Source organism: Orbicella franksi, chromosome 6, assembly GCF_964199315.1.
Source record: "Orbicella franksi chromosome 6, jaOrbFran1.1, whole genome shotgun sequence".
Lineage (NCBI taxonomy): Eukaryota > Metazoa > Cnidaria > Anthozoa > Scleractinia > Merulinidae > Orbicella > Orbicella franksi.
This window is the reverse complement of record NC_138150.1, coordinates 17,895,948-17,910,754: the sequence shown is the minus strand read 5'-3', so window position 1 is coordinate 17,910,754 and position 14,807 is coordinate 17,895,948. Positions and strand designations below refer to the sequence as shown.

The 14,807-nt window shown below is 36.6% G+C and overlaps 1 protein-coding gene across 5 annotated transcripts in view; it reads left to right on the top strand.

The window, feature by feature from the left end:
* Nucleotides 1–14,807, top strand: part of LOC145490039 (small G protein signaling modulator 3-like) — a 60,988-nt gene that overhangs the window by 208 nt on the left and 45,973 nt on the right. The window contains exons 1-4 of one of the 5 annotated variants that reach the window (XM_081469132.1): nucleotides 9,746–10,155; nucleotides 10,884–12,344; nucleotides 13,222–13,412; nucleotides 14,204–14,267. In XM_081469132.1, coding sequence (XP_081325258.1) covers nucleotides 12,245–12,344; nucleotides 13,222–13,412; nucleotides 14,204–14,267 — 355 coding nt within the window. In that variant the 5' untranslated portion in view covers nucleotides 9,746–10,155; nucleotides 10,884–12,244. Of the gene's footprint in view, nucleotides 6,814–9,745; nucleotides 12,345–13,221; nucleotides 13,413–14,203; nucleotides 14,268–14,807 lie in introns of those variants that run through there. The other 4 variants (XM_081469133.1, XM_081469134.1, XM_081469136.1 and 1 more) reach the window with 4 other exon arrangements.

The window sequence follows — 14,807 nt, the reverse complement described above, 5'->3', positions numbered from 1 at the left end:
GCTGAGAATCGTTTCAAATCTCTTTAACGGTCATAGCTGCTTTCAAATTGATAGCTTTGTTCGTCGCTGTATTCGATCATATGGAGCTATAAATAAATAATGGGTGAGCTCAGTGAAGATCAGAGAATCTTTTCAGGCGTATAGAATGAATTTACGAGGATTAGGAGACCAATAATTCGTAAAAGGCAAATATTCTGTCGTTGGGGGCAAATTGAAAATCACTCGGAATCAATATGTTGTTGACAACATTTTGACAATTTTTGTTCGAACATGTATAGCGAAGCCAAGCAGATGCTCTGTCATTTTGTGCCCTTTTGAATAGTGTACTTTACTTTTTTAACACTGGTTATTTGCCGGAAAACAAGTATTTCATTCTTGTAAGTAACTATGATAATTCCTAACGTTTTGCCATCCACGGAAGTACTCTGACAATATCGAGATTTCTCTCTTAATTTTAATCAAATAGTAAGCTTACATGTCATGTAAGCTTAATATTCATAATATTCAGATAAACGTTCATATGTACTTGTAGTTAGCAATATTATACTGTTTTGCAGTTTTGAAAGTGGGCGTCATTTTTAAACATAAAGTACTGTAATCATACTGCTCTAGTCAAAACTAATGTAATTATTGTAATCTAACCAATCAAACCTCATTTGGCCACTCGAATGTAAACCTCTTGTCAGAATTTCTTTATGTCAAAACTCATCTTGGGACTGGATTATTCTTCCATGTGTTTTGAAGATGGTGTCGTAGCAACTGCAAAATGCTGCTGTGTTGAAGCACAGTCGCAGAAGCACACAACATCAGAAACTGTCTGTTGTGCTTTTCATTAAAGCTGTTGGGCCATATTGGAACATTCCACTTTTCTATCTGCAACCCCTTCCCCCCAATTCCTGGGAAAGGCACAGGTCCAGTCAGAATATTTTTTCAAAGCAAACAAAATTTTGACTCTTATGTAAACATCAAAGGTGCCAGCAACCAAAACTTGGGGTGTCAGAATCCATTCCTCCATAGGGAGAGAGAGACAGGACGGGGGTGCTGAGAAAAATGGCATATCCCATTCCTGTGTTGGGCTACCTGGAGCTTGCCATTTTCTTAGATAACAGCATGAAATAGTTCTGCTGGGTTTGCGTTCATCACAAAATGCTGGATAGTACTTTTCCGATAGTCTATAATCTCGAAAATTTCTGGAGGGACATACCCCCAGATCCTCTAGGGTGGTAAGGACCTTCATGTCTTGCAACCCTTAATAAGCACAATGCAACCTTTACTATCAAAAGTTGTGGCAACTCTGCTAAAGTTTTGCGAATTATCTTGAATGAGGCAAGGAGCACTGGGAACTAGACACTTTTTTTTTGCGATCCGCCATCTTGCTGTGACAACTTAGTCTGTGGCATTGGAAAAATATGCTGGATTTAAACATTTTTAAATGGAAGCTTCAGGTCTGGAGTGACTTGCACTTAATCAGGTATCGGACAAATTCATGCTCAGTGAGAAACACATCAGATCTTACTGCAAAATTAATGAGCAATGTGTATCTCCACAAAAGTTGAAAACATGGCTTGAAGAAGTTCAATGCCATGTGCAACCAAGAGTCACTCTCTTTCTTCTGATATCTCTGTTTCTCTTGTAATATCCCAGTGACACTGCAGATTGTGTGAGAGAGATAAGCTTACTTGAATTTCATGTCTTTGCACAATACAGTGTAGCTGTTGTGTTTATATGTTTGATGGTGCTGAGCTTTAGGCTTACCCTTTAGGTTTTCTATTTGACTACCAATAATGTGGAAATAAATGCTGAACTTTTGAATCAAATTAGTTGGAAACAGTGCTTGAATGTGAAATTGAATATACTAAGAAAAGTCCCCTTGAAACAACTTGTTCCACCCCTTACAAGTAAGTTGTATGTGCCATTTCTGCTTTAAGTAATTTTTACTTGTATGAATCACAACTGAAAAGGGTAACATAAAAGATTTGCTGACAAACACACAGTGCTGTTATGATTCTTAGCAACTCTGAGCCGTTTATTTTAACCCTTCGACTGCCAACGGCGCATATAGATGCCCTGAGTGGTTGGCACTGCTCTTTGTACTTCTTGTGGCGTCATCAATTCAAATGTCACTCTTGATAAACAGATAGAATAGATCTATCCGCACAACAGACTGTTTTGGATATTGACGGCATTCTGACATAACAAATTGAAAAACAAAGTTATCAGTTTTGATGCAAAAATGGTGGTAAAATGGCCCATTATACTTGTAATTGAACAAGGTCCCATTTCCAGGCTTTGCCCATAATTAACACCCAACTTTTTATGGCAGCCAGAAAGCATATGAAACACAAAATGTAGCGAGAGTAAAAGGGCCAAGAAAAAGGAAAGGAAAGGGACAAGAAAAAAAATTTGGAATGTGCAAAAAGTTCAAATTTTGGCTTATGCACCTGTGCCAAATTAAAATATTGTACATTTTGGTACCTAATCTTGGGGAAATCTATCTTTTTGGTAAAAAAAATAGCTTTCTTAGCAAAACTAAGGTCCATTTAGCGTCATGGTAGCCAAGAAACTGATTTAACAGTTAAAAATGGCATTTTTTGTGTGAAAATTTGGTAGTCAAAAGGTTAAAAGGACATACAATTTAGGGCTCGGAAAATATTTGAATTCCAGCTTGCCCTTTGGGCAAGTAACTCTCAAATTTTGCTTGCCTGGGGCACTTACCCGCTTGCCCAGATTAAATTCATTAATAAATCATGAGCCCAAAAAATGGAAGTCATTCACTTGCATGTTTGAATGTAATAAACCCGTCTGAATTGCTTGTAATCTTCTTTGTTTTGATCACTTTCATGTTCGTGTACTTGCTTGCTATTTCCTGAATTATGCGCTGGGTATCTTCAAAAATCGTTGAGTTCGACTCCTCAAATGTAAAAGAGCGTCTTGCCTAACTCCAAAAAAAATCATTTTGAAGCACGTAAAATTAATTTTTAACAAGTAGAATTATAAAACAATTTGGCCTCTCCTTTTCAGTTTTGAAACAGGCACAGGGTCAAACTTTTAAAGCTGGTGAGTGCATTATTTTTTATATGGGTGGTTGAAATATAGTTTCAGTCGATTGAAAATGTCTTCAGAAAACTATTTTCTGCCAAAATCCCTGAAAGCTGAAAGTTTTTTTGAAGACTTACTTACTAATCAATTTATTTTTAACCCTTTGAATACCAAACTTTCACCAAAAAAAACCGTTTTTAACCGTTTAGTCAGGTTTTTTAGCTGCCATGACACTAAATAAGCCTAAGTTTTGCTAAGCTTTTTTTCTAAAAGGAGAGATTTTTCGAGGATTAGGTACAAAATTGAGCAATATTTCAATCCCGGGCATGTGCATAAGCCAAAATTTGGACTTTCGATTTGCGACGTTGGAATGTCGTTGATATTTAAACCTGACCATTGTATGGAAAGGCCTAGCCTAGTACTACTATCTACTTATCAAGAATATCTGATGACATTTAAATTGATGACGTCACAAGTGGTACAAAGAGCACGACCACTAATTACGCATATGTGTGTAATTGGGGCTCAAAGGGTTAATAGTGTTAAAGTGCACCTAACCCCCCAAATTTTTTTTCACTAGAACGAATCTACTTATTATTTGAAATAGTTCTGCGAAAAAATTTTTGAATTCCGTTAAATCCTCGATTTTCTGTGCCACGATGAAATCTCGAAAATAGTTCCAAAACACCGCCATTTTGTTTCACGACCGAGTTTGAGGAGAATGGGTCCAGCGGCTCTTGTGACGTCTACCCAGGAAGGTTGGATATCTCATTTCGTCTCATTTCCTTCAGGTTGGTGCAATACACATTCGAAAAGTGCGCAGAAACGCCTTCCAGAGGTGTTATCGACTGTTGCAGCAATATTCCAGATTTAAAGAAAGATATACTGTACAATTTACTGACGATGATCGGCTAATGGTGCAATAAAGACGTAAACGATGGTTGATTTTGTTGAACCGAAACAAGCGAACTGAATGTGTGAGAACCATTGAAGAACTCTCACTGGAATTTGTTCCGCAGACTTTTGAACGCTATTTTCATACATTTTCTGCTTAAAGCTAACCAGCAATTTGTAGAAATACTACCTACAACCTATATCTTCTAATCCTGCAGTATTTATAACATAACCGGCAAAGTTGTGTGATCCGGTCATGATCAAGAAGCATTATACTGATATGTAAATAGATCGCAACTGTACGCCGCTAACCAACACTTATTTCTCTTTCGATTTAGATGAAAGTCGAAGATTAATCCTCTAGAATTACATGATAACAAAATTGTTAGACTCACAGAGTTTTTCGAAGGCTTGGAAATCAGCAGTGCGACAAAGATTCTGTGCAATAGCGTCGAAAATATGACTGCGTAACATTATCTGCGGGCCGCTTAGGGAACACATCCTTTTTGCTTATCCGACGAATTTCACTGCAAACTTTGAGAACAATTTACATTGGTTATTTGGAGTTACGACTTAAAACGTGTGACAATGTGAAATCGGTAATTGTATGAAATGTTTCCTTCGGCCTTGCTTCCCGCAGCTTCAAAAATATAGGTCCAAACAATACAATTTTCAATCGATCGAAGCCAATGTTTTGGAGGTCATCAAGTCTTGAAAACTGCAACACGTACGTGGCTCTTATAAACATGAAGCATTCAACTGAAAGTAAAACACAAACTGGATTTAACAGAACCTTGACAAAATACATTCTCGGTAAGGACAAATGTAAACGGGCTATAAACATGCGTGGGAATCTTATGTTTAGTTGACGAAATTACCATCCAAAGCAGTCCTTGAGTTTTCTTTCCTGCTTTTCATTTGCCTGCTCCTCCACTTCATATCTAGCTTTCCATTCCTAATATACAAGCAGCTCGTCTGCAAAGACGTCTTCCCCGTCGTCGCTTGAAATATTGTAAATTGCTCTCAAAGCTCTAAGCAGTGAGTTCACAGTTGTCAAACGTGCTCGATCAAAGTTTATTTCGGAGCCTTCCGAATCGAAACTTAACTCTGACTCCAGTGACGAAAAAGAAATGATTCTGAGACAAAACTTGGACGTTTTAGTCCCAAAATACATCGGAACGATTACTTTTGCGTTCTATTTTCTCGAGCAAATATAGAGAGTTGACTGAGGCGCTACTGTGTTTGGTTCCTGGGTAGACGTCATCAGGTACCGCTGCCCCAGACTCCCTAAAACATGGTCGTGAAACACTTAATCGCGACTTTGAAAGGGCATAGAAAATCGAGGATTCAACCAAATTCAAAAATTTCTTCGCCCAAATGCTTCAAATAAAGTCTAGATTTGTTTTAGCGAAAAAAAAAAATTGGGGGGTTAGGTGTACTTTAATAACATGTTTTATTTCTGGCGGTAGCGCCCAAGTAAGTTAATTTATAGTTTTGCCAGAAAACTTGTAAGTTTTGCCAAAGATTGTCAGGGATTTTAGTTGCTGGTGAGGGCTTCATTTTTGTGGTAGAAGCATATGGCTTCTTTTCACATAAAGCTTCTACAGCTGTGATACAATTATGTTGAGTTAAGTTTTACACAGTGAAAGTCGCAAATGCTTGCAAAAAAATTGCTGAAATTTTAAGAAATAAACATGGTGTTTTTGTGCTGAACACAGCTATTTTCAGTCGTAGAAAGAAATTTGATCGGGGCAGATTTTGATCACAATCTACATCTAGGTGTCATACAATCAAAAGGCGTCACACAATCAACAAAAAAATTGTAATTTTTGTCAAGCTTCCATTCATCTAAACACTTTTATTTCACTCATGTGCCTAAAATTTACTTGTTTCAAAACTTGTTATCAAAAATGTAGTCAGTGGACAGCTTACCTGGGCTCTTGCCCTTTGGGCAAGTGAGGAGAGAAAGGTACTTGTCTTAGAGGAAAATGTACTTGTCTCGAATGAGTGAACGGGTTATTTTTTGCGAGCCCTGATACATGCATGTCTGTCATGCATATAGGTTAAATTTTATTTACTCGAAATATTGTCCTTTATCACCTCACTAAATTTTACTATAAATTCAAATACACTCTGTTCTTTTTGGCGCATGTAAACAATGCACTGGTACTAGTTTAAGAATGTCTTGATATTTACAATAACTATTTTGTACGTCCATGCTTAAAATTGAAATAATGATGTTTGAGGTGTTAGGAGATGTCAGTAGTCAGAATAATGATTATTCCATTGTTCAGTACTCACAAGGAAGATAAAAATTGCAATTTTGTTTTTGAAATTAGTTCCCAACTAAAGAGGTTATAATCTTATTATGTAATATTATTACATACCCTGTTGGGAAATAATTTCAATATAATAACTTTATCTTAATTTGCTCAGGCATGGAAATCCATCTCATGGTTGACTGCATCATAAATTTTGTCACCTGTTAATTGCTAAGGTTATTCTGGAGGATATTTAATACCTTATGATTGATTTTTTTTGCATTATGGATATGTAGATTTTAGAATGTCTGAAAGGGCTGATGATTAGCATAATGTCATTGTATCAGGATAAGCAACCAACTGCTTCATACATGTATTAGCAAGCAAGGGGGCTGCTTTTGTTGGGGTGAATTTATCAAAGGCCATGCATTGTTTTGGCTTTTAATTAAATGTAGAATTTGTGGCCTTTTAAAAGCCACCAAGACATGAGATTGGAGAATTTTTAATCTCCCAGCTCTTGTTTTCATGTTACCCACATTATTCCGCTCCTTTAACAAATGTTGTCTTGAGGATGTTCTTCTCGTCGATGCTAACGTAAAAGCTCTCGTTAAAAGAAAACGTAAGTACAAGTTTCTAAATTTTTAACAATTAAGTACAGTCATAAAATGTATATTCTTGAAATTCTCTGATCGCTTGTGATCAAAATAGTAATGTTATTCTTTGTATGGTTGGTACCAAATTTATTTTTATCTTTGATAGAGTGAAGTTAACTATCTGTATGAAGGGACAACTGTCATTTAACAACTGATATTTTGTAGCTATTTTGCGAGTTAAAGAATATTATTTTATTAACTTTCACAGTTAAACCAGACAGTGTTAATACTGTTAAAAGAAACTGTTCTTTTTTATGCCGTTAGACCAATGTGATGAAGGATTTGGTAATAAAATTATCTGACACCTGAGAGTCACGCAAACAGCTGAGTGTATTACGTCAAGTAAAAAAACAAAAAATACAATTGCCACTGCCTTTCCCTTTTTCTAAATTTAGGAATACTCCACATTTTTGTTTGTGACTCAATATTGTTCTGGAGTTGCCTTTGATTTTAATTCTGAACTTAGCTGCAATATTCTGCAATGTTATTATACGGTATTGGTCATAAACAAGACATTTAACCCTGGGAAGTGTGGTTAATTTATGAAAGGCTTCCTCTAGGCAACCAAAGTTGTTTTCTAGAATGTCTTTAATATTGATGATGAAGCACTAAAACTATACCTGCAATTTTCAGTCCTAAAACATATAATATTTAAGCTGGGAAGGATCATAAGGAATATTAAATGGGTTGAAGTTGGATTAATGTTTAACAGTAATTTAGCAAAAAGGAACTGTACTAAGTTAACTGCATTGCACAGCAGAACGCATACTCTGGATTCAAAATATTTTATATGAGCTTTTACATCTTTAGGTTTGTCTGCTAGTACATGTAAGCCAGTAGCTGTACTACTAAACAGCTCACCCTGAGACAGGAAACATCGTAAACATTACTAGTGCATTGATGTTTTGCACTAATACTATGGAATATTACATTACTTGGAAGGTAACAAAAATCTAGGTTTAGCTAGAATGAAGTTTAGAGTTTGTTGACTTTTGGAATACTACTGTTCAATAGTTCTATAGAAAACGATGTTGCCATGTACAACTTGTTGAGAATAGACTGACGTCATGCTCCATTTATATTTTTATGGTATGGCTGTAAAATCTCATAAGTTATTTGAAAGTACATGCTAAGAAATGTCCCAAAATGTTGCTGCATAATCTCTAGAGCAAGATACATGCTTGTGTTTTCTTTTAAGTTATGTGTTTCAGGAAATTAGTAAATACATCAGCGTACATGCATGTGACTTGGAGCTGGTGTCTCGTATTGCATTTGTGAGTCTTTTACTTGAATGGAAAAACGTATTTATGCTACTCCAACCAATACAATTGAATGAGTGTGTATTTCTCCTGTGTCTTTAAGACCCAGTTAAACGTTTACTCTGTGCTAAAGTTATAATTTATTGTGAACAAAGATTTTAAATGAAAGTTGAAAGGTGGGCAGAAAAAGACCTGGTTCTCTACCAGATCTTTCATGAGCAAAATCAGTGCAACCACCACCAAGAGGATGGTTCTGGATGATGTTAAATTGATGAATGTGGCATGTGAGAGAACTTTAGAGACATTTAAGATTGAAAGTTAAAAACATTTACAATGGGAAGTACCAGAAAAGTTGGTTGATGTGTTCCTTAGTCAGCCAACAAGTTCAGGAAAATTTGAATCACTTGGTGCCAGAACATCAGCTAACAAATAAACAAAGGGAGGGATAAACCTAAATACAGAGCTCAAGAGACCTGTATAGTCTTGTGAAGGAAAGCAACATGAGTCTCTGGTGACGTCTACATGTAACAAAAATACCATTTTAAAGCCAACGCAAACCGTACATTGTACTTGTAAGCAAAACACACATGGTAAATTACAGGAGGGTCCAAATTGAATAGGCTTTTCAAAACCTGCATTCTGACACTATTTTTCATTTCATCCTGCCATCCCTCCGTAGTGAACATTTTCATCCCAATCCCGCCTGGTTAAACAAAAGTTGTTCTACTTCACTGCCTTATTTCAACTGGTGGACAATTTTAAGGCATATTGGCCAGATGAAAAAAACGGTTGTTCCTTGGTGTGTTTATAAGTGAGACACAAAAACTCCATGTATGGAGGATTGAACTGAGTAGTCACTCTTTTTCTGAACTTGTTTTGGTTAGGGTACTATTTAATTTTAATGCTGAAAAGAGACACACTTAACGTTAATTGAGGTGAGCAGCAGTTTGCGCTTGCAAGGAGGTGATGGGAATTCAATCTTTGTTATTAGTCTCTTGCCCACACTTGTATTAAATTGTTTTCATAACTAATCAAAGTTATCATTGGTACCATCATTGTCGTCGTCGTCGTCATCATCATCATCATCATCGTCAATTCCAGTGCAGAAGTGAAAGTAACTCAGCAACCAAGGTTTTTATCAACTCATGCCGTGCACCTCATTGTGTTAACCACGTAACGTTTAGAAAATCAAAGCGCAGTTTTTGGGGATCTTTAATTAAGCCCGTTTATAATGCAAATAATAACTACTTAATAACCGAGAGTGAGGTCATTACGGGAAAATCTCAAACTGAGGCCTTGCCGTATTGACTGAGCGATAGCGAGGTCAATACGGTAGGCCGAGGTTTGAGATTTTCCCGTAATGACCGAACGGTCGAGGTTATTAAGTTGTTTATTATATGGCTCACGAATTAAAGAAAAAGAAAAATTATTCGAGCGGAAGTCGTCAATTTACATCTGGCGATGTGTGCGTTTACTGATTCATTCATCATCTCAAACCCAGGGCAAAACTGCACAGTCAATAAACTTTACCACTGTATTTCTTTACGGGAAAAATGATTGTCACAGCCCTCAAAAAGGTATTTTGGTATTGTGGTGCCACAACATGATGAGGGAATTGTGCTTCAAAATAGTCCAAACCAACGGTCTTTCGGTGAAAGAAAATACGAACGCTTCAGAATGCACTGCTCAGAATAACTTGATCTTCGCATTCGCTTTCGACGACATATCTTGGCGTTCTTCATTCTGGGACTTATGAATGAACTTTTCAAGCCTTGTGAGCGTAAAAAACTTCCTGCAGTTATCAGAAACACTGCTACCAACAGAAACCGCCCGATTGTTTACATCTGATGATCCTGGAAGCTGATTTACACTTGCTTGTGTTAACACGAGGGAATCTGTTATCTGATGATAACTAATAAGTTTCTTCGTGGTGTTCTGCTCAGGATATGTGACACATCTGCCGATGGTGTTTTTCACTTACCGATTTTAGCTTTACTCAACACTTGGCAAACCTTGATTGTTTTTCACTAGTGCCCGCCAAGGTTACCGGTAAGTCAAAAACGACTTCTATACAAATTTTATTAAGGAAAAATCCCTAAACTTTTAGCTACTTGGAATTAAATTTACTTTTCTTACTGTTTTTAATCGGCTTTCATTGTTTCAATGCGCTTGAATTTTCCAAGCCAGGCTCTTCCTAATTTGCATAATCCGTAATTGGCCTGTGGGCATTACGGCTGCATAATGATTGCTCAGATCTCGCTCTTAGCCAATCAGAGCGCGCGTTATATCGGCCACAAGCTAAAGCCATATAATAAATACTTTTTAATGTCTCTGAGGTCGTGTGACTTGTAACTTGAGCTAAATTATGATCCCGCCTATACACATCCTAATTCCTATCCTGCCTACGAAAAAGAGCATATCCCGGTCTTGCCATCCTATTTTCATCTTGCATCCTGCCATTAAAATTTCTGTCATCCCACACCCTGCCTCCATTTTCACTCTCATCAAGCTTCCTGCCAAACTTATGTTGGACCCTTTTACAGGGTGTCAACTTAACAGCGGATTTAACCATGTAGACCTTGAGTGTATATGTGACCTTTGCCATGGCGTTTGCTACACCACAGTTAAATGGCTCACTACTTAAAAGAAGAACTTTTGTCTAAGAATGCAGCATATAATTCCGTTCCGCAGTATTAATGTGAAACAAAATTTGAAAAAAATGAGAACTGCAAAGGAGGTCACTCCAAAAAGCTTACTTTTTTTGTCTCCACCTATAGCAAGTAAACATTCAGCTTTTCCACTCACCAAAGATTCAGCCTCTAAAGTGCCTGCTATCCTGAAGAAATTTGTCTCAGGAAAAAAATTGACTTTGGACACTGCCATTTTGAAACTGTACTTGGTAGCCAGGCTGTGGTTAGGTGATGTCATTCTGTCCAACTTGAAATTGGTGGGAAGCAGAAAAACCTGCTAATGACTTGGCATCCTTCACAAGGTCACCAAAATGTATTTTTTCCAAGTGATTACCCACTTCACTATCTTTGGTGCTATCATTTTTTGGGGATTGGAGCATGTTTGGCTCAAAATAATATGGCTCAAGAGCAGCCATAACCTAGAGTAGTAGTTTAAAAAGGCTTGTCGGAATGTTGTCGATAGATAAGACCTGGCACAGAACAGAGTTCCAGCTGGTGTACTGTAAGTTATGAATCTCTAATAATGATAATATGGCCCTCTGAAGGAAGTTGTTATGGGCCTCACTTATTGCACTCTTTCCCTGGTTCAAATCTTAGTGAAACCACAAGACACAGCTTACATGTATTTGACAAACTGCTGGAGAGTGGGGACTGAGAGGGAGTGAATCAGGAGGGTGAGAGGGGAAAGACGAAGTACACAGTCATGTAAATGTTTCAGGTTCTTGGTCTGACAGAAGGAACTGCAGAATATTGTTATAAAATTGCCAGTAAATTTGCATGGTGTAAATCAATAGTGTGAATGTGCACGCAGAACTCAGAAGATGTACATGACTGTATGCCTTTGCTCTCTAAAACGGAGCGTGTAAAATTTACTACACTTTACAAGAAAAGTCCTTGCTGATTTGAAAGTGGTTTAAGATTAAGTGATGGCTGTTGGTGGAATTTTCTTAAGCCCCATAAGAAGCATTAACAGGGACTAGGCAAAGATAACAGAGAGGGTTTGTTTATATTATTTATATGTGTCTGTACCACATGTAAAGAAAGAATTGATTTGTGACCACAAATAAGAAGTTCTTGCTTGCTTGCCTAAATGTATGTCTCTCTCTATTATATAAACAAAATAAATTATACATCACCTATGGAAAAGCAGAGAAAAGTACCTATTTTTGATCATTTTTATTGTTTTTTCTTGTTTGGGAAATATAGCAATATAACATAATGTATGCTACATTCCTCCTTGACTGTTGCGGTATCCATGGTTACAAGTTGTATTTTTGTTAAAGTCTCCATAATTATGTTAATGAAGTTTAAGTTGGAAATCAATCCTCAGGTGACACCTGGTTTGGTAGCACTTAAGGATGTTGCTGGGCCCTCTTTCCTTGCTGGTGAAGCATGCTTTAGAAAATATTGCTGTGTTCACACAAACTGAGTCTACAAAGTGTTTGTAGATGATGGTTAAAAAACTCAAGAAACAAGAGCACATCTTGTTAGGCAGGAGACAGCTGCTGAGGAACATTGTGTTCTGTTTAAACAAAGCTTCTGTCCCAGGTATTGCCACATCACTGATTTTATATCAACTGTTATCAATTTTTTTGCGGCTAAGATAAATTAACTAAATCCCTCGCATCCTGGGTTTTATTTACCTTTCCACAGCAAAAACAAGCCATTTTGTGACAAAATTTTAAATTTACCAGTTGAGAATATACGTATTTATTGCAACCTTTAATTGTCAATTCTTCTGAAAAATGGTCTGCATTATTCAGCCATGGCTGGTCAATGTATATTCAGCTTTTGTCCAAGTTGGCTGGGGTTCATTGCTTGGAGATCTGCGATTAAAGCTGAGATCTGTGTGGCAAATTGCAAAGGGAGTTGTAAAATATGCATGAGCGAATTGTTTTGTATGTATTGCAGTACCCTGTAAATTATGTGCATTGTATTTGTTGTGACAATTTATTATAACCCTGTGGCTTTTCAATGATGGTGATTAATTTTCTAACACAGTATTATTTTATGCAGTGTAACATAGTAGTATTTTATGCATTGTGGATAACAAAAAGAGGGTGGCAATAAGGCAAACAAGAATTTAACACAAAGTTCTTATTCTGTGCGAAAAACAACCTAAAATGATATAGACTAGATTATCTTTTAGCATCCAAATTGTACATCAGTCTGTAATCATTATGGCTTATCACAAAATAAATTTCATCAAGAATGCTTTGTAAGTATACATGTAAATCCATATTAAATTTTAACGTTTTTTTAAATTTGAATATACCGTCTCTTAGAGTTCACACCTGAAAATAGTATGTATCTGTTACACAGCAATAATCATTAATTTGTTGGTTAATCTTTTGAATTTTGATTATCAATTATTGAAAATACAATTATTATATTACTAATTTATGATTTGGCTCATCATGTGTAGCTCCCACCCTCAGTGAAGATGAAGATGACGATGCTGGCCATGATAACACCCTTGCGTGGGATGATTCCTCTATTCATGTTGCTAGTGGAGGTACTCCAGTTACAGGCTCCTTTGTACCAGCTATTGGTGGTCCCTTCTCTGCCCTCACACCCAGCATGTGGCCACAGGATATCCTTTCAAGAATTCAGCAGGTGCATAATTATATTCAAAACTATGTTAACTGCTATCTGAGTAGTCCTTCTCCAAGCTTCATTACATATGTGGCAAATTGTGCTTTTCCACTCTTGGGAATGGAAAACAATTAACTGTTACTAGTCAAGTAATACAATGGATTTCACTTGAGTGTTGAAAGTAATAATGATTTATTAGTATTTCCTTTGGTTTTGTATCACTACACTATGCAACTGGTTTAGAAAGCTTGCACCGCTTTGTCATCCAATCAGAGGTAAAACCAAAACCAGTCATTACTCACCTGCACATGTTTTCTCACACTTTATATCAGCTACATGTACTTGTTGGATTGTATGTGTCCTTTGTGATTGGCTAGAGTGATAACTTGGTTTTGGTTTTATGATGCATACTGAATTAAAAACCACTCTGAGTCGACAAACTAAGAAGTTTGAGTGAGATGTGTTCATATAATGTAATTTTCTATAATTTTTAACTACTACATATTAATTATTTTTCTCAATAAATACGTACACAGCATTGATCTTTTTCTTTTCAATTTTGACATACATTCATTTGTATAGCCCAGAATCTTCCCTATAAGCTTAACATATCTACAATACAGCCCCTTTTACAGTTAATTTCAGGTTGTTTTAAATACTGTAATGTGTGTTCTGAAGTTTGTTGGGGAATTTGATACTAGCCTGGTCTACAATAAAATCGCTAACTTCATGATGAAGTTTGCAAATGTGTGCTGTAATTTGAGGTCAACTGTTAGAAATGGTAATAAAATGCATGTATTTGAATTCCTCAGACAGAAGACGCAGGGGATCGGCCAACAGGACATTATGATGAATTTGGCTTCATGATCGATGGAGGTACATAATCTGATATATCTGTAATATTTGATAACCTTACTCTTTCAGAGAACTTGTATATGCAGGTTAAACTTCTGTACCAGTGTACTAGTGGTTCATAGGATATTAATAGCAACTAATAAACACACACTCCCTCAGAAAAAGGACAGTATTACTGACAGAGGCAAATAGCTGTCAATCTTTTGTCCTCAAGTACAGTGCATGCAAAGCCACTATACAATTTAGACAATTATATATAGATTTGGCCAAGCCTAAAAGCAGAACTCCTGGGCTGAGTTGTTCAAAGCTCAAAATTTATTAAGCTAACCCAGGATAAGGGAGAATTTTTGATAATTTTGAGTTCTGTAACTTTCCGGGAGGTTTTCTGTCTATATTGTTTGGCCTTCTGTTTTGAGTTTGAATAATCTCAAACTACACAAAACAAAAGCAGCTAAAAACTTTTTGTATGCAAGAAAAATGTATACAACAAGTTAACCTGACATGAGCCTGCAATCTAATCAAAACCCAGCACTTGGTCAGTGGTCAACTTAAAAAACTGTG